Here is a 20,902-nt window from a genome sequence, read left to right as displayed (position 1 = left end):
CGCTCCGCCAACCCTAGCTAGCATACCCTTTACCCTCTGCCCAGGACGTGAAAGGAGGACCCGACCCAATCATCCATCCATCCCTGAGCCCCATGACTCTGCCATTGCAAATCTGTCGTACATAGCCAATGTCATTCCCTTGCCATACTTCCCATCCATAATTTTCAACCTTCACCCTCATGCTGAGGTTTCTACCTACCTCCCTACAGCTACGCATGGACCTAAAGTAGAGGCTGCCACCTAGAATGCAGGTGGATTGGCCAACTCTACCCCCAAGGCGCATCTCCCTAGCTTTACCAGCAGGACTCCTACGAATTGCAAAACTAGGCCCTCTATCTCGGCCAACATAATTCCCATACGGGAAAGGAGAACTTCAAAGCAAAAAGAAATGGAGAGTATGCCAAGCGGTTGCGAGAGACAAACATAGAACAAAGCACATGCCACTAGCTTATGCCCCCAGCGCTTCTCAATTTTGCAATTCTCCCCCATAATTCCTCCCCTCTCCCTCAAAAAAAAACTAGAGTAGGTCAACATTATGAGAGCAGAGAGATATCTAAGTCCATACCCGTTAACCTTCGCGCACAGTCGATAGGCTTGTTGTTGTTGGTGGCGCCACAGAACTCGCCCATTGCACTAGTCTTCTTGTCTGCAATCATTCTTATCAACGCCAACTTTCCCTCCTTCACTGTTACTAAAACCAATGTTGTTTTTACTCTCGCTGCTACCTTTCCCATATACACTGCATGCCATCATACAAGAGGCCACCGCACCCATCGCCTCGAGCGTGGGGGGCAATGGTACTTTATGTTGCAATATTGACCATTAATCTCTTGTATGAGTGCTTAACTGCCAACTCACCCCCGATTAGGACGAAATAATTATATTTAAAATTAAAATAATTATATTTTAAAAATATATAATTTTCAATAAATTTTAAAATAATTATATTTTCAAAATATATAATTTCCAATCAAATTTAAAATAATTATATTTTTTAAATATTTTAATTATATAAACAAAATATGCTGTTGTTCTGGACCAAACATTACTAAACATGAAAATTTTATAATGAAATAGGAAACTAATATGCTGTCCTTACAAAACCTTAACAGAAAGTACATAATTTACTAACCATATAAAAATGTTCAAACCCAGAATCTAAAAACTTCGGGTACAACGTCACTCCATTAATTCAAAAGAATGCTCCTGACCAGCCATGCGTAAAAACCAAAAGACCATGTTATAATTTATAACGTGGGTTGAACTTCAAAGTGCACGATGAACATTAAAAGTAAAGTCAGCAACTACAAATTACCTTGAAAAGTCCACACATTATAAAGGTTTATACGAGGAAATAAACGCTACTCGATTCAAAGGGCTCTTATCTCAGCGTACATCGGGTGACAAACATTAAAAGTGAAGTCACTAACCGTAGATTGCCATGAAAAATCTGAACATTAGAAAGGTTTACATGAGAAATTAGCCCCAATGGATTGAAGGGCTAGCAGATCAGATAAAGGGGAATGGATTAAAATACAAAACTTAAAGCCCCTGTTAGGTATCATAGCTTGTCGTTTGATCTTGAAGTTCAAATGCAATTCCATATTTGAGCTCTACACAAAAACTGAAAAACTTCAAACCTTGTTACACACTTGGGTGCAGTCTATGAATACATTACAAGAAACCACCCAATCCAATGAGTCTAATTTCAAGTAGGACTCTCTAAGTTTTGTAGTTGTTCATAGTGCGAAGTAATTTCCACAATTATAGTATTTAATGAAAATTAATTTACTACAATACAACTGTTATAAATATAAATATATGAAGAAGGATACCCAGGCAGAGGAATTGCCTAGACAGGTCAATATCTTTAAAAAAAATTGTAATAGTTGTGTTTGAATCAATTTTTTAATGGTAGAAATAGATTCAGCACTACCAGAAACTTCTTAAAGTTTGACAACTGGAACTTAGATTTAGAGAAATCCCTGCCAAATTTAATCAAAATCTTACCAAAATTTATATAATTCTAGAGAAAAAAACCAGTTTATTTCAACTACAGCTAAATATATTACATCTCATTAAAATCTGACTTATCACTGAAATTTCAGTACAGTACTAATGAGTGAAAGCATAAATGACTGTAGATACGTAGACAACCAAGGCTGTTGAAACTAGAGCAATCAAAGTTGCAGTTGCTTTCACTGTGGAGCTTACTCCACAGGACAGGACGCCCAACCTGATCTGTATCACGTGCACCATTGACAACATCAAGAATACACATCCAACAATAGACCCAAGTGCCGAGGCAAGCATACCAATCCTCAGAATATTCTTGTTGATATGACCCTTAGTGGCCTCGTCAGGATCCTTGCTGTTGTCTATGATGATTGCTAATTTCAAGCCCTGTGCAACCAAGCTGGAGAACAGAAACGAACTGAATGATACCACCTGAAATACCATAAGGCTCTTAAGAATGTTCTCCCCTGCATCACAACCGCCACTGTCTTCCAAACTCTTCTGCCCAGGAGTTGCCAATGACAGCCCAACGAATACTGCAACTGTGAACAACGAGTTGACACTCACCAGGCTATCCAGTGCTGTAACTTGCACACTTGTTCTTCCTTTACTATATGCACACACGGAAATTTCAGTATTAAAGAACGATTATTTCCTAAAGGCTACCTTTAGAAAGTCAGAAAATCAATCTTGCTACAAAGAGGAAGCAATAAAATTCTGACAAATTTATGAATGCATGATGCCACCTGAATCTTAAGAAAGACACTAAATATATCTAAAAACAATTTTAGAAAACCCAAAAGAAAAAACTACTCATTAGCTTGAATTCTAATTTAATTTGATTAGAATATTTTAGAATTTGATTCATATGTTTAATATCACTCTGGTATATAAAATTTTGAAATATTTTCAAAATCTACTCTCCAAAATGATAACCAGAATCAAAACTAATGACTTTCTAAAAAAATCAGAAACTTGGAAAAACTCAAATGAAGAAATTGATACTTTTGATGTGATGCCATCCCAGACAGAGTTGGTAGATCGCAGGTCAATATGCAGTGAGCTTCTTGGATGAAATCCTCGAAACAATATGGATAGCTAATGATAATGTGTTCTGCAGGGGAACAGTTGGATTGAAACAGTCTTAATTTTTTCTAAGTGGTAGTTGTTGAAAAAAAACACCTAACAATTTATTTGTTAGTTGTTGAAAAGTTGTTGAAAAGAAGACGCTACTTTTAGTGGGAAGGTAGTGGCCCACTGCATTTAAAAGTTTAAGAGAGCCAGAAGGATTGAGAGGGACACAGGCCACCGTGAGCTTTCCTTCTTTTCACGCATTTGCACTTTCATTCCTTTCCAAGGTTGTTTTCCAATGTTATAAGGCTAGCGAAAATTTAATTACCAAAAATTACAAGTATTAAAAATTTAATAGAAATTTTGGGAAATTTGAGTTGTAATTATTAAATTTTAAGATTTTTAATGCTTCATATTTTTTTGATAATGCTGAATCTATTTTTATTATCTAAAATTTTATTTAAACATTTTTGTGATTAAATTTTTTGAAAAAAAAAATAAAAATAAATAAATATTCAAACCAAAATTATGATTTTAGAAAACATTTTTTAATAAAATTTGTTTATAATTTTATAAAATAAATTGAAATCACTTTTCACAATTCCAATATTCAAAATTTTCAAAAATATTAAATATATATAAAAATAAATAAATTACAATTTAAATAATAATAAAAAATCAAATTAGATATAAAATTATTTCATCAAATTCCAATAAAAAGCCCTCATTGAAAACAAAATCAAATTCTGATTAGCAGACCACTTGAATGCCCTGTTCAATGAATGAGTTCCGAAATATATTGAAATGTTACACTTTAAAAGAAAGTGAAGTTGGTTGGCAGTTCCTTTTTTGGTTCTTTACTGGGCTGTTTCAAAATTGATGTAGTCATTCTTCTTAGTTTTCTATGATCACTGGTTCCTTACTTGGCGGTTTCAAAATTGATGTAGTCTTTCTTTTTACTTTTCTATTATCCAAGTGTATAGTTATTAAATTTAAAATAAAATTATTAAAAAATATAATATTTTCTATAATATATTTTATTTTATTATTTTAATGATTAGATATTTTTATATATTATAATAATTAAAATAGTTTGAAGAAAGTTTAATTGGTGGAGTTCATAGTGCTAAGTATTTTGTTTATGGGGAGAATATCTCTTTGACTGCCTCTGGGGCCTAGGCTTTGCTATTTTTGCCGATAAGACCTATTTATTCTACTTGTATTTATTGCCTATTTTATTTTTGCTCCACTTGCTTGGATTTATGAATAGTACTAGCATGTCTTTTATTCCTATATAATACAAAGACATGATAGTGAGAATCATGAATGGAAATTGATTGATGGATTGTTTTATTTTAAACATAATGTATTTTTTGTGTTTTTATTTGCTCCACTTGTATATATTGCCTGTTTTATTTTTGCTTCTCTTGCTTGGATTTATGAATAGTGCTAACATGTCTTTTATTCCTATATAGTACAAAGACATGATAGTAAGAGCAATGGATGGAAATTGATTGATGATTTGTTTTATTTTAAACATAATATCTTTTATGTGTTTAGCCATGAAAGGAAATTGATTGATGGTTTGTTTTATTTTAAATATAATGTCATTTCTGTGTTTTTTTGACACATGTTATTCTATGTCATAATGCACATGTGCACCAATCATTAGACCTACCATTCATGTCATAATGCACATGTGCACCAATCATTAGACCTACCATTCTTATAGCAAAATATTATTATAAGTTAATAACCTGAAGTCGCTCGCCCTGATACCGGCATTGAGGGTGATCTCGATGCAGTTTCCAAGGTTCCAGTTGGCAGCGTTGTTCCCGGCGTGAAGTTGAATGACAGAAACTCTCTTTCTGGGCGTGAGATCAATTTGGGAGTTTCGCTTTCGAATTCTTTGTCGAGCGGTTCTTTGTACGGAGTTGTCTATAATGTGATTTTTTTGGAGATTCCGGTGACGGAATCGGACGGAAAAAATTGAAGTTAAATCTTGATTTTTTGCAGTTAAAATGGTTTTTTAACTGTATATTTGGATTCAGCACCCTGGAAAACCCTGAGACACTTTCATTGTGCAGAAACTAGTTATCAAACTTGCGATTCCAATAAATTGCTACCGGGTTTTGACTGGAAAAACCGACCGAAAAAGCTTCCAAAAAATCGCATTATAGACAACTGCGTTCTTTTCCGGTGACTGTCAATGCTGATCTCGCTGCGGTTACCAGGTTTCCTGATGGCATTGCTGTTCCCGGCGTGAAGATGAGTGACAGAAAACGTGCCGAGGGTTGCTCTCTCTCTGGGCGGGAGATCAGTTTGGAAGTTTGGTATCCCAGTCCTTTATCGAACGGTTCTTTTCCGGTGGCGGTCTCACGGTTTTCGCAAGGGGAATGCTCCTCTTCTCTGCTGCCGAGTCGCTGCGTGAAGACTGTTGACGGGTTGGCTGGCCGGAGTTCGATGGACTGCGAGCGCTCCGTAAGTGATAACCCGTCGTTCATTAATCCTCCGCGCGTGCATTCAAATAAGGATTTGGATTTTAATTGTAATATGAATTGCAATCGATTGAGAATATTAATACAACATTATTAACAATAATATTAATAATTTATTTAACTGTTGTAATAATACTATTATTAATAATAATTTATTTAATAATAAGAATAATAGCAATGATTATAATTTATTTAATAATAATAATAATAATTTATTTATTAATAATAATAATTTAATTGATAATAATAATAATAACAATTTATTTAATAATAATAATTTAATTGATAATAATAATAACAAGGAGCCACTGTTGTGGCACTAGTCCCTGCCGGTTAACAGAACAGTTTGGTCAGTTATTATTATGAGATTTAATTTGCGTTATCATGAGAGTTGGTTTCCATTACTAGTGTGTTGTAGGCATGCCTACTTGTATTAAGATTTAATGAATTGGATGGCCAATTGTTGTATGAACTTTTTGACTTTATGCGAAGAGTGAAATATAATGAACTTTGCCTTTGTTAAGTAAGAATTGTCATAAATGTCATTGAACTGATAAATGCTTGTAATGTTGAGTTTGTATTTCTTAAAATAAGATTAGTTTTAGATATAATTTTCCAATGTCTCATGATTTAAAAAACGCTTAGATTAATAATTAAAATATAATAAAATTTAACAATGAATCATAGAAAACTTGAGGGAAAAAAACTATAAAAGGTAATAATAATGCATTATAATGTATGAAGAATTAGAGAGTGTTAAAGTAAGTTATGTATTTTAATAAGCACGAGGTATAAAATATATTTAAATGCATAATAATGAATTATAATGTACGAAGAATTGGAAAGTGTTAAAGTGAGTTATGTATTGTAATAACCATGGTGCACAAAACATATTAAAATAATAGGAAGGTGTTAAAGTAAGTTATGTATTTTAATAACCATGGTGCACAAAACATAGAATTTTCTTATTTTTTTACATTTGAATATTATGAAAATATTCATAAAATGATAATGACTAAATAAACATTATTATGAATATAAATTTGTTAATTAAATTCGTGGTGGAGAGTGTTCAATATTTACATAGATCATTCTCGAAGGTCAAAGAAGAACTTAAGCATTTAAAAATTATAGTTATGGAGTCTTGAACCCATGATTCAAAGATTACATATCTAGTAACGTGTTTGGACATAAATGATACCATTCAGGTTAATCTCAATGATTGAGGAATTATTCCATGGTCAAAAGAACAAAAGATATATTTATTTAAAAATATTGTTTATCATAACTTTAGTGTGAACTTTAAATTTGTCCAATTACTAATTAGCAAAGAAAATAAACCCTGCATCTAATTTCTAATTAGTAATTTGTTGCATTTAATTAATAATTTGTTGTGATGCAAAAGGACATGACTTTTGGCCTTTTTTATAGTTTTGGGTTAGTAAATATAGCATCTAAGTACAATAATAAAATAATTTTGATAAGTTTATTTTATAAATTAAAAATTAAAATAAACAAATTAAAATTAAAAAAACATTTAAACTTTACGAGTTGAAATGTAAATTGATCATGATCTCCAAGAAAAAATTCATTATCTTTTGGTGTTCTATACTCTTGCTTTCTGCAATATCATAGTATTCGAATTAAAAAATATAATTTATAATTTAAACTGATAAGCTAATACATTGTGTAATAATATATTGAATATATATAAAAATATATATTTTTTACACAGAGAACATTGGTTTTGGAGCATAAGCAGTGGCAGTAGAATCCATATTCAAAATATAATGCAGTTCGTGTTTATCAAAATCGTTCTGTCATTTTTGTTGCAAAATACATTTATGTCAAGTCAAAGAAATGGCACTTTATAGGCTGGATAAAGAAGTATTCTGTCAGTACAATGTCAAATTTTGTGTTGTAACATTTTGTCATTCTGTCAGTACAATGTCATTTTGTCAGCAATGACAGCACTTCATTCCAAGTCTCCATGTTTCAAAAATTTCAGTTGAAGGGGATCCCATGGAATTTGCAAAAATTTATGCTTCTTTATATGAGCTTAGCTACTGAATTTTAACAACATCATTTCCAGACTTTCCTAGAATGGCTGCAACTGTGTGTTCAGATATTACAACTTCAACTGTAGTTTTTGTGATAAGCTCACCAGCTGCTGTGACACTGCCAAAGGTGATATACAATGCCAGGGACATTAGTACAGAAATGGTGATCAGCAAAACCCCCATGATAGCAGCAATCGACAAAGTTTTGCAAATCTTGTGTACCTTCCAAATCCGGCAGAACTCCCTTGACGAAGAATTGGCTCCTCAAACTCAGAGAAATTGCCAATACTGTTTATATCGCGATTTGACTGAATTTTGAAACAAAGCATATAGTTAGTACTACAGGGGTTGGTGTTTGCAGACAGATTTATGCTTAATTATCTTAAATAGAAATTTAATTGCAGCAAGGAATCTGCTTTTATTCTAAGAAATCAAAATCAAAAAGTAGCAACAGAGGGACAGTAGAGGAATTGTTGGCAAATGTTGGAAAATGTCGGAGGGAAATCAAGAACTGCATACAAAATGGGTGCAGTTGTTTGCTATGGAGTGCCTGAAATTTCAACCAGTGCTTCAGATGTTGCTGGTCTAACTTCAAGAAGATTAACTTTGGCATGAGAAATCTGACCATACAAAGAAAACATGACCAATAAATAAAGGGTCTTCATAGCAAGGTATCAACAATTGAGCTTGAATCACTAGCGATTTAACACATTGTTATTTCCTCTAGCATTGAAGCTAAATTTATGGTTAATCTCATACTGGTGCCATGTTATCTCATTGCGGCGAAATGTGGCAACAGTTTTAAATATACAGAATAGGTCCCGTAAAAAATTAATCCAGTACAAATACCAGAGCAGAAATAATGTCGAATAGTTGATAACAGTCGTCAAAGACAAAAAACCTTGTTTTAATTAACAGTGGATGAAAATAAATAAAAATGTTTAAACAAAGCTGACCTTTGATGACCATGGGGCTGGTGAAGACTGCATAGTCGGATAGCTTGATGATGAATGGCCAGAATCTTGAAACTGTACTTGTCATGGTTTAAATTTTCTTGCAGTCTTGAAGTTATCTGAACTAAAGGTTCTCGTGCAACCCTTATATCATGTACAATGTGCCAAAAGCTTGTTTAACATTAAAAAGAGTATTTGATTGACTAAAGTTGTATAACAGTAAGAGACATCCCTAACATGACTTGTCTAACTTCAAGGAGATTAGCTTTGGCACGAGAAATCTGAATATAAAAAGAAAACATGATCAATAAAGGATCTTCATAGCAAGGTATCAACAATCGAGCTTCAATCACTAACCATTTAACACATTGTTATTTGCTCTAGCATTGAAGCCAAATTTATCGCTAATCTGATACTGCTGCCATGTTATTTCATTGGGGCAAAAGAATATTCAAAATAGAAAACTCATAAGGTATACAGGAACCAGTATGTGGCAATAGTTTTAAATATACAGAACAGGTCCTGTCAAAAATTGATCCACTACAAAATTCTGAAAATGACAGAAACTGTCATTTGCTAAAATTCTGAAATTGAAACATGATACATTGGAGCAAGTGATTATAACCTAAGTCGAACCAAAGTTTTGGGGTGGAAAGGTTTTGGGGTCTTATTGCGGGTTTCGCATTGTTCGAGGTGAATGGCAGGCTTTGGCTCAGTGTTTGACGTTACTGCGGTACAGATGGGAGTCCTTTTGAACGCAGACGGATGTACATTCCCACGGCTACATAGGTACATCACTAAGTTGGAGTATGTATGTGTCGCATATTGTGTTTTTAATGGAATGTATTATGGTTTGGAGAAAGGAATAAAGACCTGCAAGTATTTTTCGAGGGTCTTCTGGAGACTTCGTTAACCAATTTCGTCATTTGCACATTTCTTGTTTTTGTTTTTGGGTGGGAGTGTGAGGATTTTTACAGAAGCTGTCGTGTTTCTTCGAAGCCTGAGCGAAGTCTGGTGAGATTTAGCTGAAGAAACCATTGGTACACTGTTGTAGGGTTTCTTTTTTCTTCTTTTCGGGTGAAACTGTGATTCTTCGTACAGATTGAGCAGCAATCTTTTGTAATTTGAACTATTTTTGCACATCAAGATCTAAATAAATTGGGGTTCATGGGTATTTAGATTGAAGCTGGAGTATGTATGTGCCACATATTGGCTTTTTAATGGAATGTATTGTGGTTTGGAGAAAGGAATAACTGGACTTTTCATGGTTTAAATTTTTGGGCAGTGTTGAAGTTATCTGAACTAAAGCTTGTTGTGCAACCCTTATATCACGTACAATGTGCCAAAAGCTTGTTTAAGATTAAAAAGAGTATTTGATTGACTAAAGCTGTATAAGACTAAAACACATGCCTAACATGGCTTGTTGCAGCTTTGCAATGTTGACGAGATCTCTTTTGATTTGCAAAAACAATTTATTAGAAAGTGAGTATTGTATATACCTGAACCAACTGATCAGTTTCGAAAGCACACCGAGAAAGGTCTTCTCTTTGTAATATTCTAATATTGGCAGCTGTTGTGTGCCTCATATCAGAAGTCACTGCAGCACCCCTGCCAATTAGACAACACAATTTCAAAATAAGATCAAGCTGCTGAAAGGTACTTTATCATATGCAATCCTATTACTGGTTACAGAACTGTATCTGCAATCAAACTTCAGATTCACGCTAACTAGCTAAACATGACAATGCAGAAGGAGAGATCAAAACCGTGAGGCTACAAAGTCATAAACTTCTGGAACAAGGCTTGCAGCGCGTGCTTTTCAATGAGATCTAATAGAAACATTGGCTGAAAATATTGCACAGTGCTGAGGATGTAGGCAATTATGAGATTGGCATTGTCTTAGTATACAACAAAGGGGCAAAATGGTGCAAGAAAATGCAAACAACCGACTAGAAATTTTAGGCACGGGTTTCATAAAAACCTTTAAGTCCCCTTGCCGAAGTACTCCAAAGGTAGCTTCTCCATACACGACACTGTGTGTGAAGTGCACTTCAAATCATATAAAAAATGAAATGGGTTGAGGTAAACTTACTGCTTTGAAATCCAGCATTGAGTGCGAGCAAGAATACCAATGGAATGAGTGGAAGCTACCAGAAATGTATATCGGCCATTGTGTCCTTCGTCCTTTGTAGATTGGAAACCATGTGACCATTCTTCATATTGTAAATTGCAAACCATGTCAGCACTCTTCAGATATATGGCATATTCAGATGGTCTCTGGGATAAATTCTTTCCTGGTAGTGTTAGCAGATTTTATGCAAAGCAGTTACCCTGTAGCATTCGTTTCGAAAATATAACTCTACGTTTGACTTTGAATCAGATGTATTTAGGAACATGCAAAAAATTTAAGCAAATTGTAGAGGTAACAGTAAACAGAAACTTACGTAAAATAAAACAAAACCTTTCCATTGCAAAACTTTTGTTCGACTTAGGTTATACTGCTATTATAATGAAAAATCATGTCTGTCAAGCAACGGCCAGCAATTGATCGATCCCATATAGTCACAAGGAGGTAGTAATAATACCAAATGCATTATGCCATAATTCCATTTTCAAACAACATATATTCATTTTAAAGTCCATATAGTTTGGTGCTATTTATAAAGTCTAGCTTCAAGCATGTTGCAGAATGCGTTCGATCTCACATACAAGACAGAAACACAAATAGTACAAACAGACATGTATAAAGACTTTCTAGCTCTCTTTCCTGAATCGTTACCTACACTATGCAAGAAACAAAAACTAACATAGCATTCAGCCATAACATAGGAAGAAACAGAAATGAGTAAGTGATTCAATATACAATTTGTCATTTAACTTGAGTGGATAATAAGTACATGTTTAATCAATCTATGGAATCTTTGGTGTTTGCATTGAGCAGCTATAGATACAAAATTATTGCTCATCTGATGTTGCATTTGCTGTATTCAATGATATAATTTAAACCAAACATGGTAGTTTTTAAGATGGAGCAAAAATATAAATAAAAAAGGTGGCAAGACAATCTCTGGTTGTCAAGCTTGAAGCATGATGCAGAATGCGTTCCATTTGAGATACAGAACAGAAACAGAAACAGTACAAACACAGATGCATAAAGACTTTGTAGCCTTTTTTCGTCAATTGTTGCGTTACATGTTCTTTGTAAATGAGTCAAAATTGCAAGTCAAATACTTGTATTACAGTAAGAGCATAATATGAAGAAACATATTCATATTACTTTTGCATTTGTTCTGGACGTGAAGGCCATCATGTTCCTGCATTTTGTAATATGTATAACAAATAGTTAGTTAGAATAAAATGATAACATTGTAAATTGAAGAGAGGACATATTTGAGACAAAACATCTTAAGGAGTTATGTGAGCTAAAGCTTCTTGTGCAATCCTTATATCATGTACAATGTGTCAAAAGCTTGTTTAACATTAAAAAGAGTATTTGATTGACTAAAGCTGTATAAGAGTAAAACAGATCTCTAACATGGCTTGTTCCAGCTTTCCAATCTTGACGAGATCTATTTTAATTTGCAAAAACAATTTATTAGAAACTGAGTATTGTATATACCTGAACCAACTGATCAGTTTCGAAAGCACACCGAGGAAGGTCTTCTCTTGGTAATATTCTAATATTGGCAGCTGTTGTGTGCATCATTTCAGAAGTCACTGCAGCAGCGCTGCTAATTAGACAACAAAATTTCAAAATAAGATCAAGCTGTTCAAAGGTACTTTATCACATGCAATCCTATTACTGGTTACAAAACTGTATGTGTCATCAAACTTCACATTCACGCTAACTAGCTAAACATGACAATGCAGAAGGAGAGATCAAAACCATGAGGCTACAAAGTCATAAACTTCTGAAATAAGGCTTGGAGTGCCTGCTTTTCAACGAGATCTAATACAAACATTGGCTCAAAATATTCCACAGTGCTGAGGATGTAGGCAATTATGAGATTGCCATTGTCTTAGTATACAACAAAGGGGCAAAATGGTGCAAGAAAATGCAAACAGCCGACTAGAAATTCTAGGCACAGGTTTCATAAAAACCTTTAAGTCCACTTGCCGAAGAACTCCAAAGGTAGTTTCTTGATACACGACACTCTGTGTGAAGTGGACTTCAAATCATATAAAAAATGAAATGGGTTGAGATAAACTTACTCTCTGTGTGAAGTGGACTTCAAATGATATAAAAAATGAAATGGGTTGAGATAAACTTACTGGTTTGAAATTCAGCATTGAGTCCGAGCAAGAATACCAATGGAATGAGTGGAAGCTACCAGAAATGTATATCAGCCATTGTGTCCTTCGTGCTTTGTAGATTGGAAACCATGTGACCATTCTTCAGATTGTAAACTGCAAATCATGTCAGCAGTCTCCAGATATATGGCATATTCAGATGGTCTGTGGGATAAATTATTTCCTGGTAGTGTTACCAGATTTTATGCAAAGCAGTTACCCTGTAGCATTCGTTTCGAAAATATAACTCTACGTTTGACTTTGAATCAGATGTGTTTAGGAACATGGAAAAAATTTAAGCAAATTGTACAGGTAACAGTAAACAGAAACATAGGTAAAATAAAACAAAACCTTTCGAGCCCAAAACTTTCGTTTGACTTAGGTTATAATGCTATTATAATGAAAAATCATGTCGGTCAACCAATGGTCAGCAATTGATCGATTGCATATAGTCCCAGGGAAGGACTAATAATACCAAATGCATTATGCCATAATTCCATTTTCAAACAACATATATTCATTTTAAAGTCCATATAGTTTGGTGCTATTTATAAAGTCTAGCTTCAAGCATGTTGCAGAATGCGTTCGATCTCAAATACAGGACAGAAACAGAAACAGTACAAACAGACATGTATAAAGACTTTCTAGCCCTCTTTCCTGAATCGTTACCTACACTATGCAAGAAACAAAAACTAACATAGCATTCAGCCATAACATAGGAAGAAACAGAAATGACTAGCCGATTCAATATACAATTTGTCATTTAACTTGAGTAGATAATAAGTGCCATGTTTAATCAATCTAGATAATAAGTGCCATTTAACTTGAGTAGATAATAAGTGCCATGTTTAATCAAGCTTGAAGCATGATGCAGAATGCGTTCCATTCGAGATAGAGAACAGAAACAGAAACAGTACAAACACAGATGCATAAAGACTTTCTAGCCTTTTTTCATCAACCGTTGCGTTACATATTCTTTGTAAATGAGTCAAAATTGCAAGTCAAATACTTGTATTATAGTAAGAGCATAATATGAAGAAACATATTCATATTACTTTTGCATTTGTTGTGGATGTGAAGGCTGCCATGTTCCTGGATTTTGTAATCTGTATAACAAATGGTTAGTTAGAACAAAATGATAACATTGTAAATTGAAGAGAGGACATATTTGAGAGAAAACATGTTAAGGCATATGTTGATGTACCTTCCATTTGTTAGTTGACATGTAATAGCTCACTATCTTCATTGAGTGTGAACTTGCTCTGAATTTTGAAGTCACGTAAGATGTAAACAGTGGTAGCTTTCTGTTGCAAATATGTTTCATATGACATTGATTTTAAATCAGGAAGTAAGTCATGTAATAAGGGCTCCCTGATAATGCACTGGACAAAGTTATTTGTAATGGATCCTATTACAACATTTATACAATGCTTGTAGAGGAAAGGACAATTATCATTGCATTGTGAACAGAAAATTGTTGCATTGGCTATTGCTATGGATGAATTCACTGGGGAGTTACAAATTGCACAAACAGGTTCGAAAGGAGTTGAATATGGATTTGTTGCGATCAGAATACCTTCGACCTGTTTATAAAACATTCAAGCGTTAATTTACATTATTACATGGCAAATGCAAAGGTAGCAAAAACATTATTATTGCTATACTTACAGCATAGGTAGATGTAGTCAGTTTTCTGAGATTGTTGAGTGCATCTGTGTTAAGTTCAGTCATGAACGTTGACTTCGATGCTCTGAATATTGTTTCTTTTGTGTTTACCTTTTTTGTTAAATTTTTGAAAAGGATGAGCGGAAAGTGTCCTTTTTGCAATTGTTTTTCCATTGAAAGGAAAAATTGTTCATATGTGTCAAAGAGTTGCAACTGCAAAACATAAATTGTTATGTATTGAAAAATACAAAAAGTAATATGCAAATACATTGTTCGTATGCATTGAAAAATTGCAATTGCAGTAGACAAATTACAAAAACTATAGACAAATTACAACAACTATGTATTGAAGTGATGCATGTTATCTACTGAAAATTAGGAATAAGTAACATCTGAATACATACAGTTGCATTGTCGTTTTCAGAATCTCCATCTTTGATATGGAGTATGTAATGCAATCCAACTCGTTTGGCAAGTGTAACGGCGGCAGCGATTGTGCCAATTGGGTACATTTCTTTTTTGTTTGCAAATTGCCTAATGGTTGTATTGGGAATGAAGCAATATTCTTTGCAAACTTTAGGTACAGTTTCTATGATACTTGATTCATTAAGCAATATAATTTTGTCACAGTCACCGCGATCATAAACAGTTTTAGGAAATATCCTGAAATTTGTAATTGAGATGCTGTTGCCTTGCAAAATTTTGTGTTCATGTCGCTCCACCAAATGTGCAGGTACACTCAATGTTATAGTCATCATTCCTTGAGCATCTGTCAAATCAGCTCGCAATACTTGACGTGATTTGTTTGCTTTATCAAGGAATGCAGTATAGACAACCATTATGTCTCCAACAAATAGCTGCCCAATTTTACGACTATTGAGATATTCAATTGATACTTTAATTGGCAGTATCTGTTTTTGCCTATTAAAATTGCTTAGTTAGAAATTGCTATAAACATTTGTAGAATAGTATGTTTCTCCTAAGGACTGAATAAGTAGAAATAGATTAGAGTGTTGTGTTTCATATGCATACCTTTTTGATGTATCATTTTGTACATTTGTTGAATGAAGTTTGGCTGCGATTGTTTCAGTTGGACTAACACAGGCAAACGCATGGTTCAATATGATGTGGATATTATCACATGTATTTTGTGATAAGCAATCAATAAAGAAATTGTGATATGTAACCTGTACATGTCTTCTTGCTGCATTGTTTGGGGGGACTTACTACTAGTGCTTTCTTCACTCGTCCAAGATTTTCTAATTTATATACATTTAAATATAGATATGTAAAAAGAAAAGATATATATAGTAAACATTAATCTGATATATATACATTTAAATATAGATATGTAAAAAGAGAAGATATATATAGTAAACATTAATATTTTAAATAGAAAATAGCATATTTGTATAGTTGTCATACATACCTTTTCAAAGCAAGTGGTTGGTTTGCCTTTTCTAATTGAGTTATGCGCTCTATTTCTTCAGTTGTTTGTTTTCCTTTTTCAGGATTTATGCTATGTTATAGAATAGCAACATATATTTAGTTCAATTTGAAAGAGCATATAGAAGTAAACAGTTAACAAGGAACATTAAAACCATAGAACCATACATATGTAAAGATAGAATGCATATATAGTAAACATTAATATTCTAAATACAAATTGGCATATTTGTATAGTTGTCATAGACATACCTTAGTGAACATTATTATTCTAAATACAAATTAGCATATTTGTATAGTTGTCATAGACATACCTTTGCAAAACAAGTGGTTGGCTTGCCCTTTCTAATTGGGTTATGGATTCTATTTCTTCAATTGTTTCTTTTCGTCTTTGAAGATTTAGGCTATGTTATAGAATAGTAACATATATTTAGTGCAAATTAGAAGTAAAAAGTGAACAAGAACATTAAAACCATAGAACCATACATATGTAAAAATAAAAATAGAATGCATATATAGTAAACATTAATATTCTAAATACAAATTAGCATATTTGTGTAGTTCTCATAGACATACCTTTGCAAAACAAGTGGTTGGGTTGTGCTTTCTAATTGGCTTATGCATTCTATTTCTTCAATTGTTTCATTTCCTTTTTCAAGATTTATGCTATGTTATAGAATAGTAAGACATATTTAGTGCAAGTCAAAAGAACATATAAAAGTAAAATTTGAACAAGAACAGAAGATCCATAGGAAAGGAAAGGCAAAAAGAATATACTCTGTTTGTTTATGTTGCATGTTGTTGTTCTTTTTTCTTGGTCGTTCTGTTCAATTGAAAAGGGTTTTACTAGCAGAATCTGCATCCATAAATAGATGAGGTCATATCTGCAAATTTATGATAGGATACTTGTGTTGGTTAATTGAAAAGGTTGTCTTTGGCATAACTTGCATTGATCAATACAGAACGCCATATATGTAAATGTACAATAGAATGCATAGTATGTATGCTGTTATCACTTCGTTTAGTACAAAAAGGATATTGTAGTATGCTTTAGTAAAATAGATATGGTAAAACCAATGAGGTATTGCAAAAATGTCAAAATTTGGAATTTTGTAAACTGTTTCATGTGTATATCATAGCTGAAGGACAAGAGATATTGTATCATGGTCAGACCAATATGTATCCAATACGAAAATTCTATATTTTATATTAGCTAGATTTGCCCAAACATGGTCAATCAATGATTTGTGCATGCTATTAGTTTTGTCAACTAGGAAATGAAGATTGTAGTTTTGCATGTAGGTTTCTAGCTGCTTTGTTTTTTGATTGCAATGTACCATATCAATATTGAAGTCCCCTAATATAACTATGATATTGTTTAGATCTAAGTGGTATAAAGCTTTTGCAATGACATTGAGGATATTGTTTAGGTTTGCATGTGGCGATGCATATATATTGAGTATTGCAATTTGTAATGTGTGAACTTTTATTTTTGCGAGCAATGCTTCTACAAAGCAGTCTTCAAAATGGGTATGTTCAAGGATAATGATATTTTTCTTTATCAATATAATTACTCCATGCTTAATGCAACTTGAGATGCAATTGAAATTTTTGAAGTATTCATTTTCCATACACAGCAACATATGTGTTTCTTGTAAGCACAAGATATCAGATTGCATTGTGTCATAGTCATTGCATATGTCAGTAAGATGCGCATGAAGATTGCGAGTGTTCAATGAAAGAATAAAGATGGATCGCAATGATTGTATTGATGAAGAGTCATATTCTAATTGCCATTTTGCAGTGGTTTGCAAACGTTGCATTTCACAATTTACTTTTTGCTTGACCTTGAAATTATTATGTTTAAGAGGATTAAGCAAATACAATGATTCTATGTTTCTGACACGTGATAGTGCTGTGTATACTAGGCCATGCACTTGTACTCCAGTAGGGTCGAATGCAAGCCTATCCAAGGTTAAGCCTTGTGATCTATGTATTGTGCGTGCACATGCAAGTTGAATTGGAAATTGTTTTCGTATTTTCAATGGGGCCATCTTTGATGTCATAGGCATTGCTTTTGATATTCGCAATATTGGTGTCCAATCATGTGCTATCTCTGAAGTATACAAATGGGCTAGTTTTCTAGATTGTCGATGACCAATATTAGGGTCATGGAACTTAATCCATAGAACATCGACCTTATCTGTATGGGTATATGCTTTAACTATTCCATCTGCACCATTCACTAGCCCATCTGGTGCATCATAATTGCAAGCATACATTTCAACTAACATGTTCAACTTTATCAAAAGGTGCGGAGGCAAAATAGCTGTATGTTGATGAGTTGGGAAATTGTCGTTATTCTCCTCATTTTCGTCAATTGCATTAATTAAAATTTCTTTGCCAGGCATCGGCATCAACATTTTCTTGTTATGCATTGCAACATCTTTGTTTTTGTAAAATAAATAGGGAAATGTTGGATCATTTGGTACAGGGCGCATGCAACTTGTATTCATGTATGTTATATCGTCAGATGTTTGACAATTTGTTCGCATTCTATTTAACACTGATATGAATCTCTTATTTGTTTGTCGCATCGTCATATGCAATTGGAAGCACTTGACATTATCCTTCCAGAAATCATGTGTTATTGTTTGATTGTTGATTGTTGGTTGTTCAAAAATAAGAGAGTCTTGAATAGGTTGTGCTTGATAGAAATCACCACAAAATATGATGTCAATGTTCCCAAAGTATTTCGTTTGGACATGTTTTATGTTTCTGAGTCTATTGTCAATAGAATATAAGAACCGACTTCCAATCATCGAGATCTCATCTATGAAAGCTACTTGCAATTCTTGATATAGCTTTGATAAGTTGTCCAATACTTCTTTGCTCAGTGAGAACAGTTGAGACTTGTTAAAAGGCATTAGCAATGCAGAATGGATTGTTGTTCCACCTGCATTATATGCAGCTTTTCCTGTGTATGCTAATATTAGACCTTTTGGTTTCATAGGATCAGTTGTGTTTTGTGAATCATAAATTCGTATAAGCATTTGGAAAATCGCTTTTGCTGTGAGCGTTTTACCTACACCTGCTCCACCTGTAATAAAAAGGTAAATTGGTTCCTTGGGGTTTTTTTTTTTTTAATTGCAATGTCTTTTACAATTGCTTGTTGCTCTTTGTTCAAGATTCTTCTAAGTTTGTAATATTCATTGTTCTCCATTAAAAATGGATGGGCAGTAATTTGAAATCCAAGATTGATTTTTTTCTTCATTTCAAATTGTTTTGGAAATTGCAAGTCCGATTGCAAATCATATTCCTCATAATGGGAATTGTTCTCTTGGTTTTGCATATTCATTTGGTTAGTATTCAAAGAACTAATTTGCTCATTTGTTGCAGTCTCTAAATCACCCCATGTTGGATTGATGTTATATGTAAATTTGGCTTCATTGACTTGAATTGTTTTTTCATGTAATGTATATGCAGAGAGCCATGTAGGAAATTCTTGTTTCAATGTATCTTCACAATTTTCAAATGGCATATATAACAATAATTTCTCTCGACAAAAGTTTTCAATATCATTGTGTTTGTTATATTTGACAAATCGTATAACATTTGGTTTTTTCCTTTTAGATATGGGTCTGCCATCTTTCTTGTAATTTGATACAAATTCTGCAAGGCAGATTTTGCTAATGGAACTTGGTCGTCCAATGTAGTAGTCAACTAAGGAATGGCACATAACATCTTCTGAATCATTAGGTTCTTGTTTCAAAAGAATAGGCGGTTTAAGCATAAATGTGCGTTCATCAACTGGAGACGTGTTTACAAATATACATTCCCTTGAACTACAACTCAATGGCAATGAAAGTGCTATATGCACTGCTTGTTGAGCTGACATTTGATGTAGATTGAGTAATGTATTTCCAAGTTTACGAATCATTTGCATAGCATCAATTTCATCTTTCTGATGCTCTTTGCGTATTCTTCTAAATGCATTTGTCATAGACTTGTCAATTTTGGTCATATATGAACTACAATATGACACTGCAGCATATGCATTTAGCACAAATTGTGCATCTGTATTTGCATTCCATAAAGTAGGCATAGCCTTTGCAAAACTGTTATTCCAAATGTGAGAAGGTTTTCGTTTCAGGAAAATTGTTGGTTGCTTTATTGTATGTTGTAATAGTTCTATGTACTCATTTTCTAGTAGCCCTATTTCTAGGAGGAAATTTTCATGTGTTATTGAATCATTGTAGTTTGTTTGCTCCAAGAATGCAAAAAACGATATTGATTTCTCTACGATTTTTTTATTTTCTGCATTGGTTGGTTCAATGATCATTGTTGATTTCATTGGTGGCATGGGGAAGTTGTATCTGCAATTTGAATTTTTTCGCTTCTTACAACTTTTTGTATGGTGATGTTTATGCAATTTAGCAACATCTGGCTCCAAATGATCTGTATTACAAGTGATGTAATTGTCAAGAAACTTCTCAATTTCTGAATTGCTTTCTTTTCCATATATTGGAGCATTCTCTATCCATAACAGTCCATGTTCATGTTCAGTTCCTCTATTTTGGAATTCTGTTACGAAATAGTAATCAGATATTTTTCCAAAGAATGTAGTATCTTGAGATATCAATCGCTTTATAGCATTAATTCTATGTCTATAGTATTGGCTACATGTGACTGGATATTTTCTTATAAGGTAGTCAATGTCATCATCTTCTAATATATCAATAGAATTTTTATTTGCTTTATTTCTAAACAATGTGACAAGTGTATCTACTAATGGTTTCCATCGATGTTCTGCACTTGTGAATGTCACAAAGAAAGTTGGAGGCCCCAGTTGTCGTATCATTGCAAATATGTTTTTCCTAATTTGTTCCAAATGGTCAGAAGA

The 20,902-nt window shown here is 33.4% G+C and overlaps 1 protein-coding gene across 1 annotated transcript; it reads right to left on the bottom strand.

The window, feature by feature from the left end:
* Positions 1 to 2,000: 2,000 nt before the first annotated feature.
* On the bottom strand, positions 2,001 to 3,192 carry LOC149179887 (uncharacterized). The gene is made up of 2 exons (XM_089418070.1): positions 3,022 to 3,192; positions 2,001 to 2,626 (listed from the first exon to the last, which is right to left on the bottom strand). The coding sequence occupies exons 1-2, from the start codon at positions 3,036 to 3,038 to the stop codon at positions 2,116 to 2,118; spliced, it is 528 nt and encodes a 175-aa protein (XP_089274196.1). The 5' UTR covers positions 3,039 to 3,192; the 3' UTR covers positions 2,001 to 2,115.
* Positions 3,193 to 20,902: the final 17,710 nt, after the last annotated feature.

Source organism: Pinus tabuliformis, chromosome 3_2 (assembly GCF_031772625.1).
Source record: "Pinus tabuliformis cultivar Carrire ecotype Pingquan chromosome 3_2, CPIR1, whole genome shotgun sequence".
Lineage (NCBI taxonomy): Eukaryota > Viridiplantae > Streptophyta > Pinopsida > Pinales > Pinaceae > Pinus > Pinus tabuliformis.
Note: the sequence above shows the minus strand (reverse complement) of the source record. Positions and strands in the feature narration are given on the sequence as shown.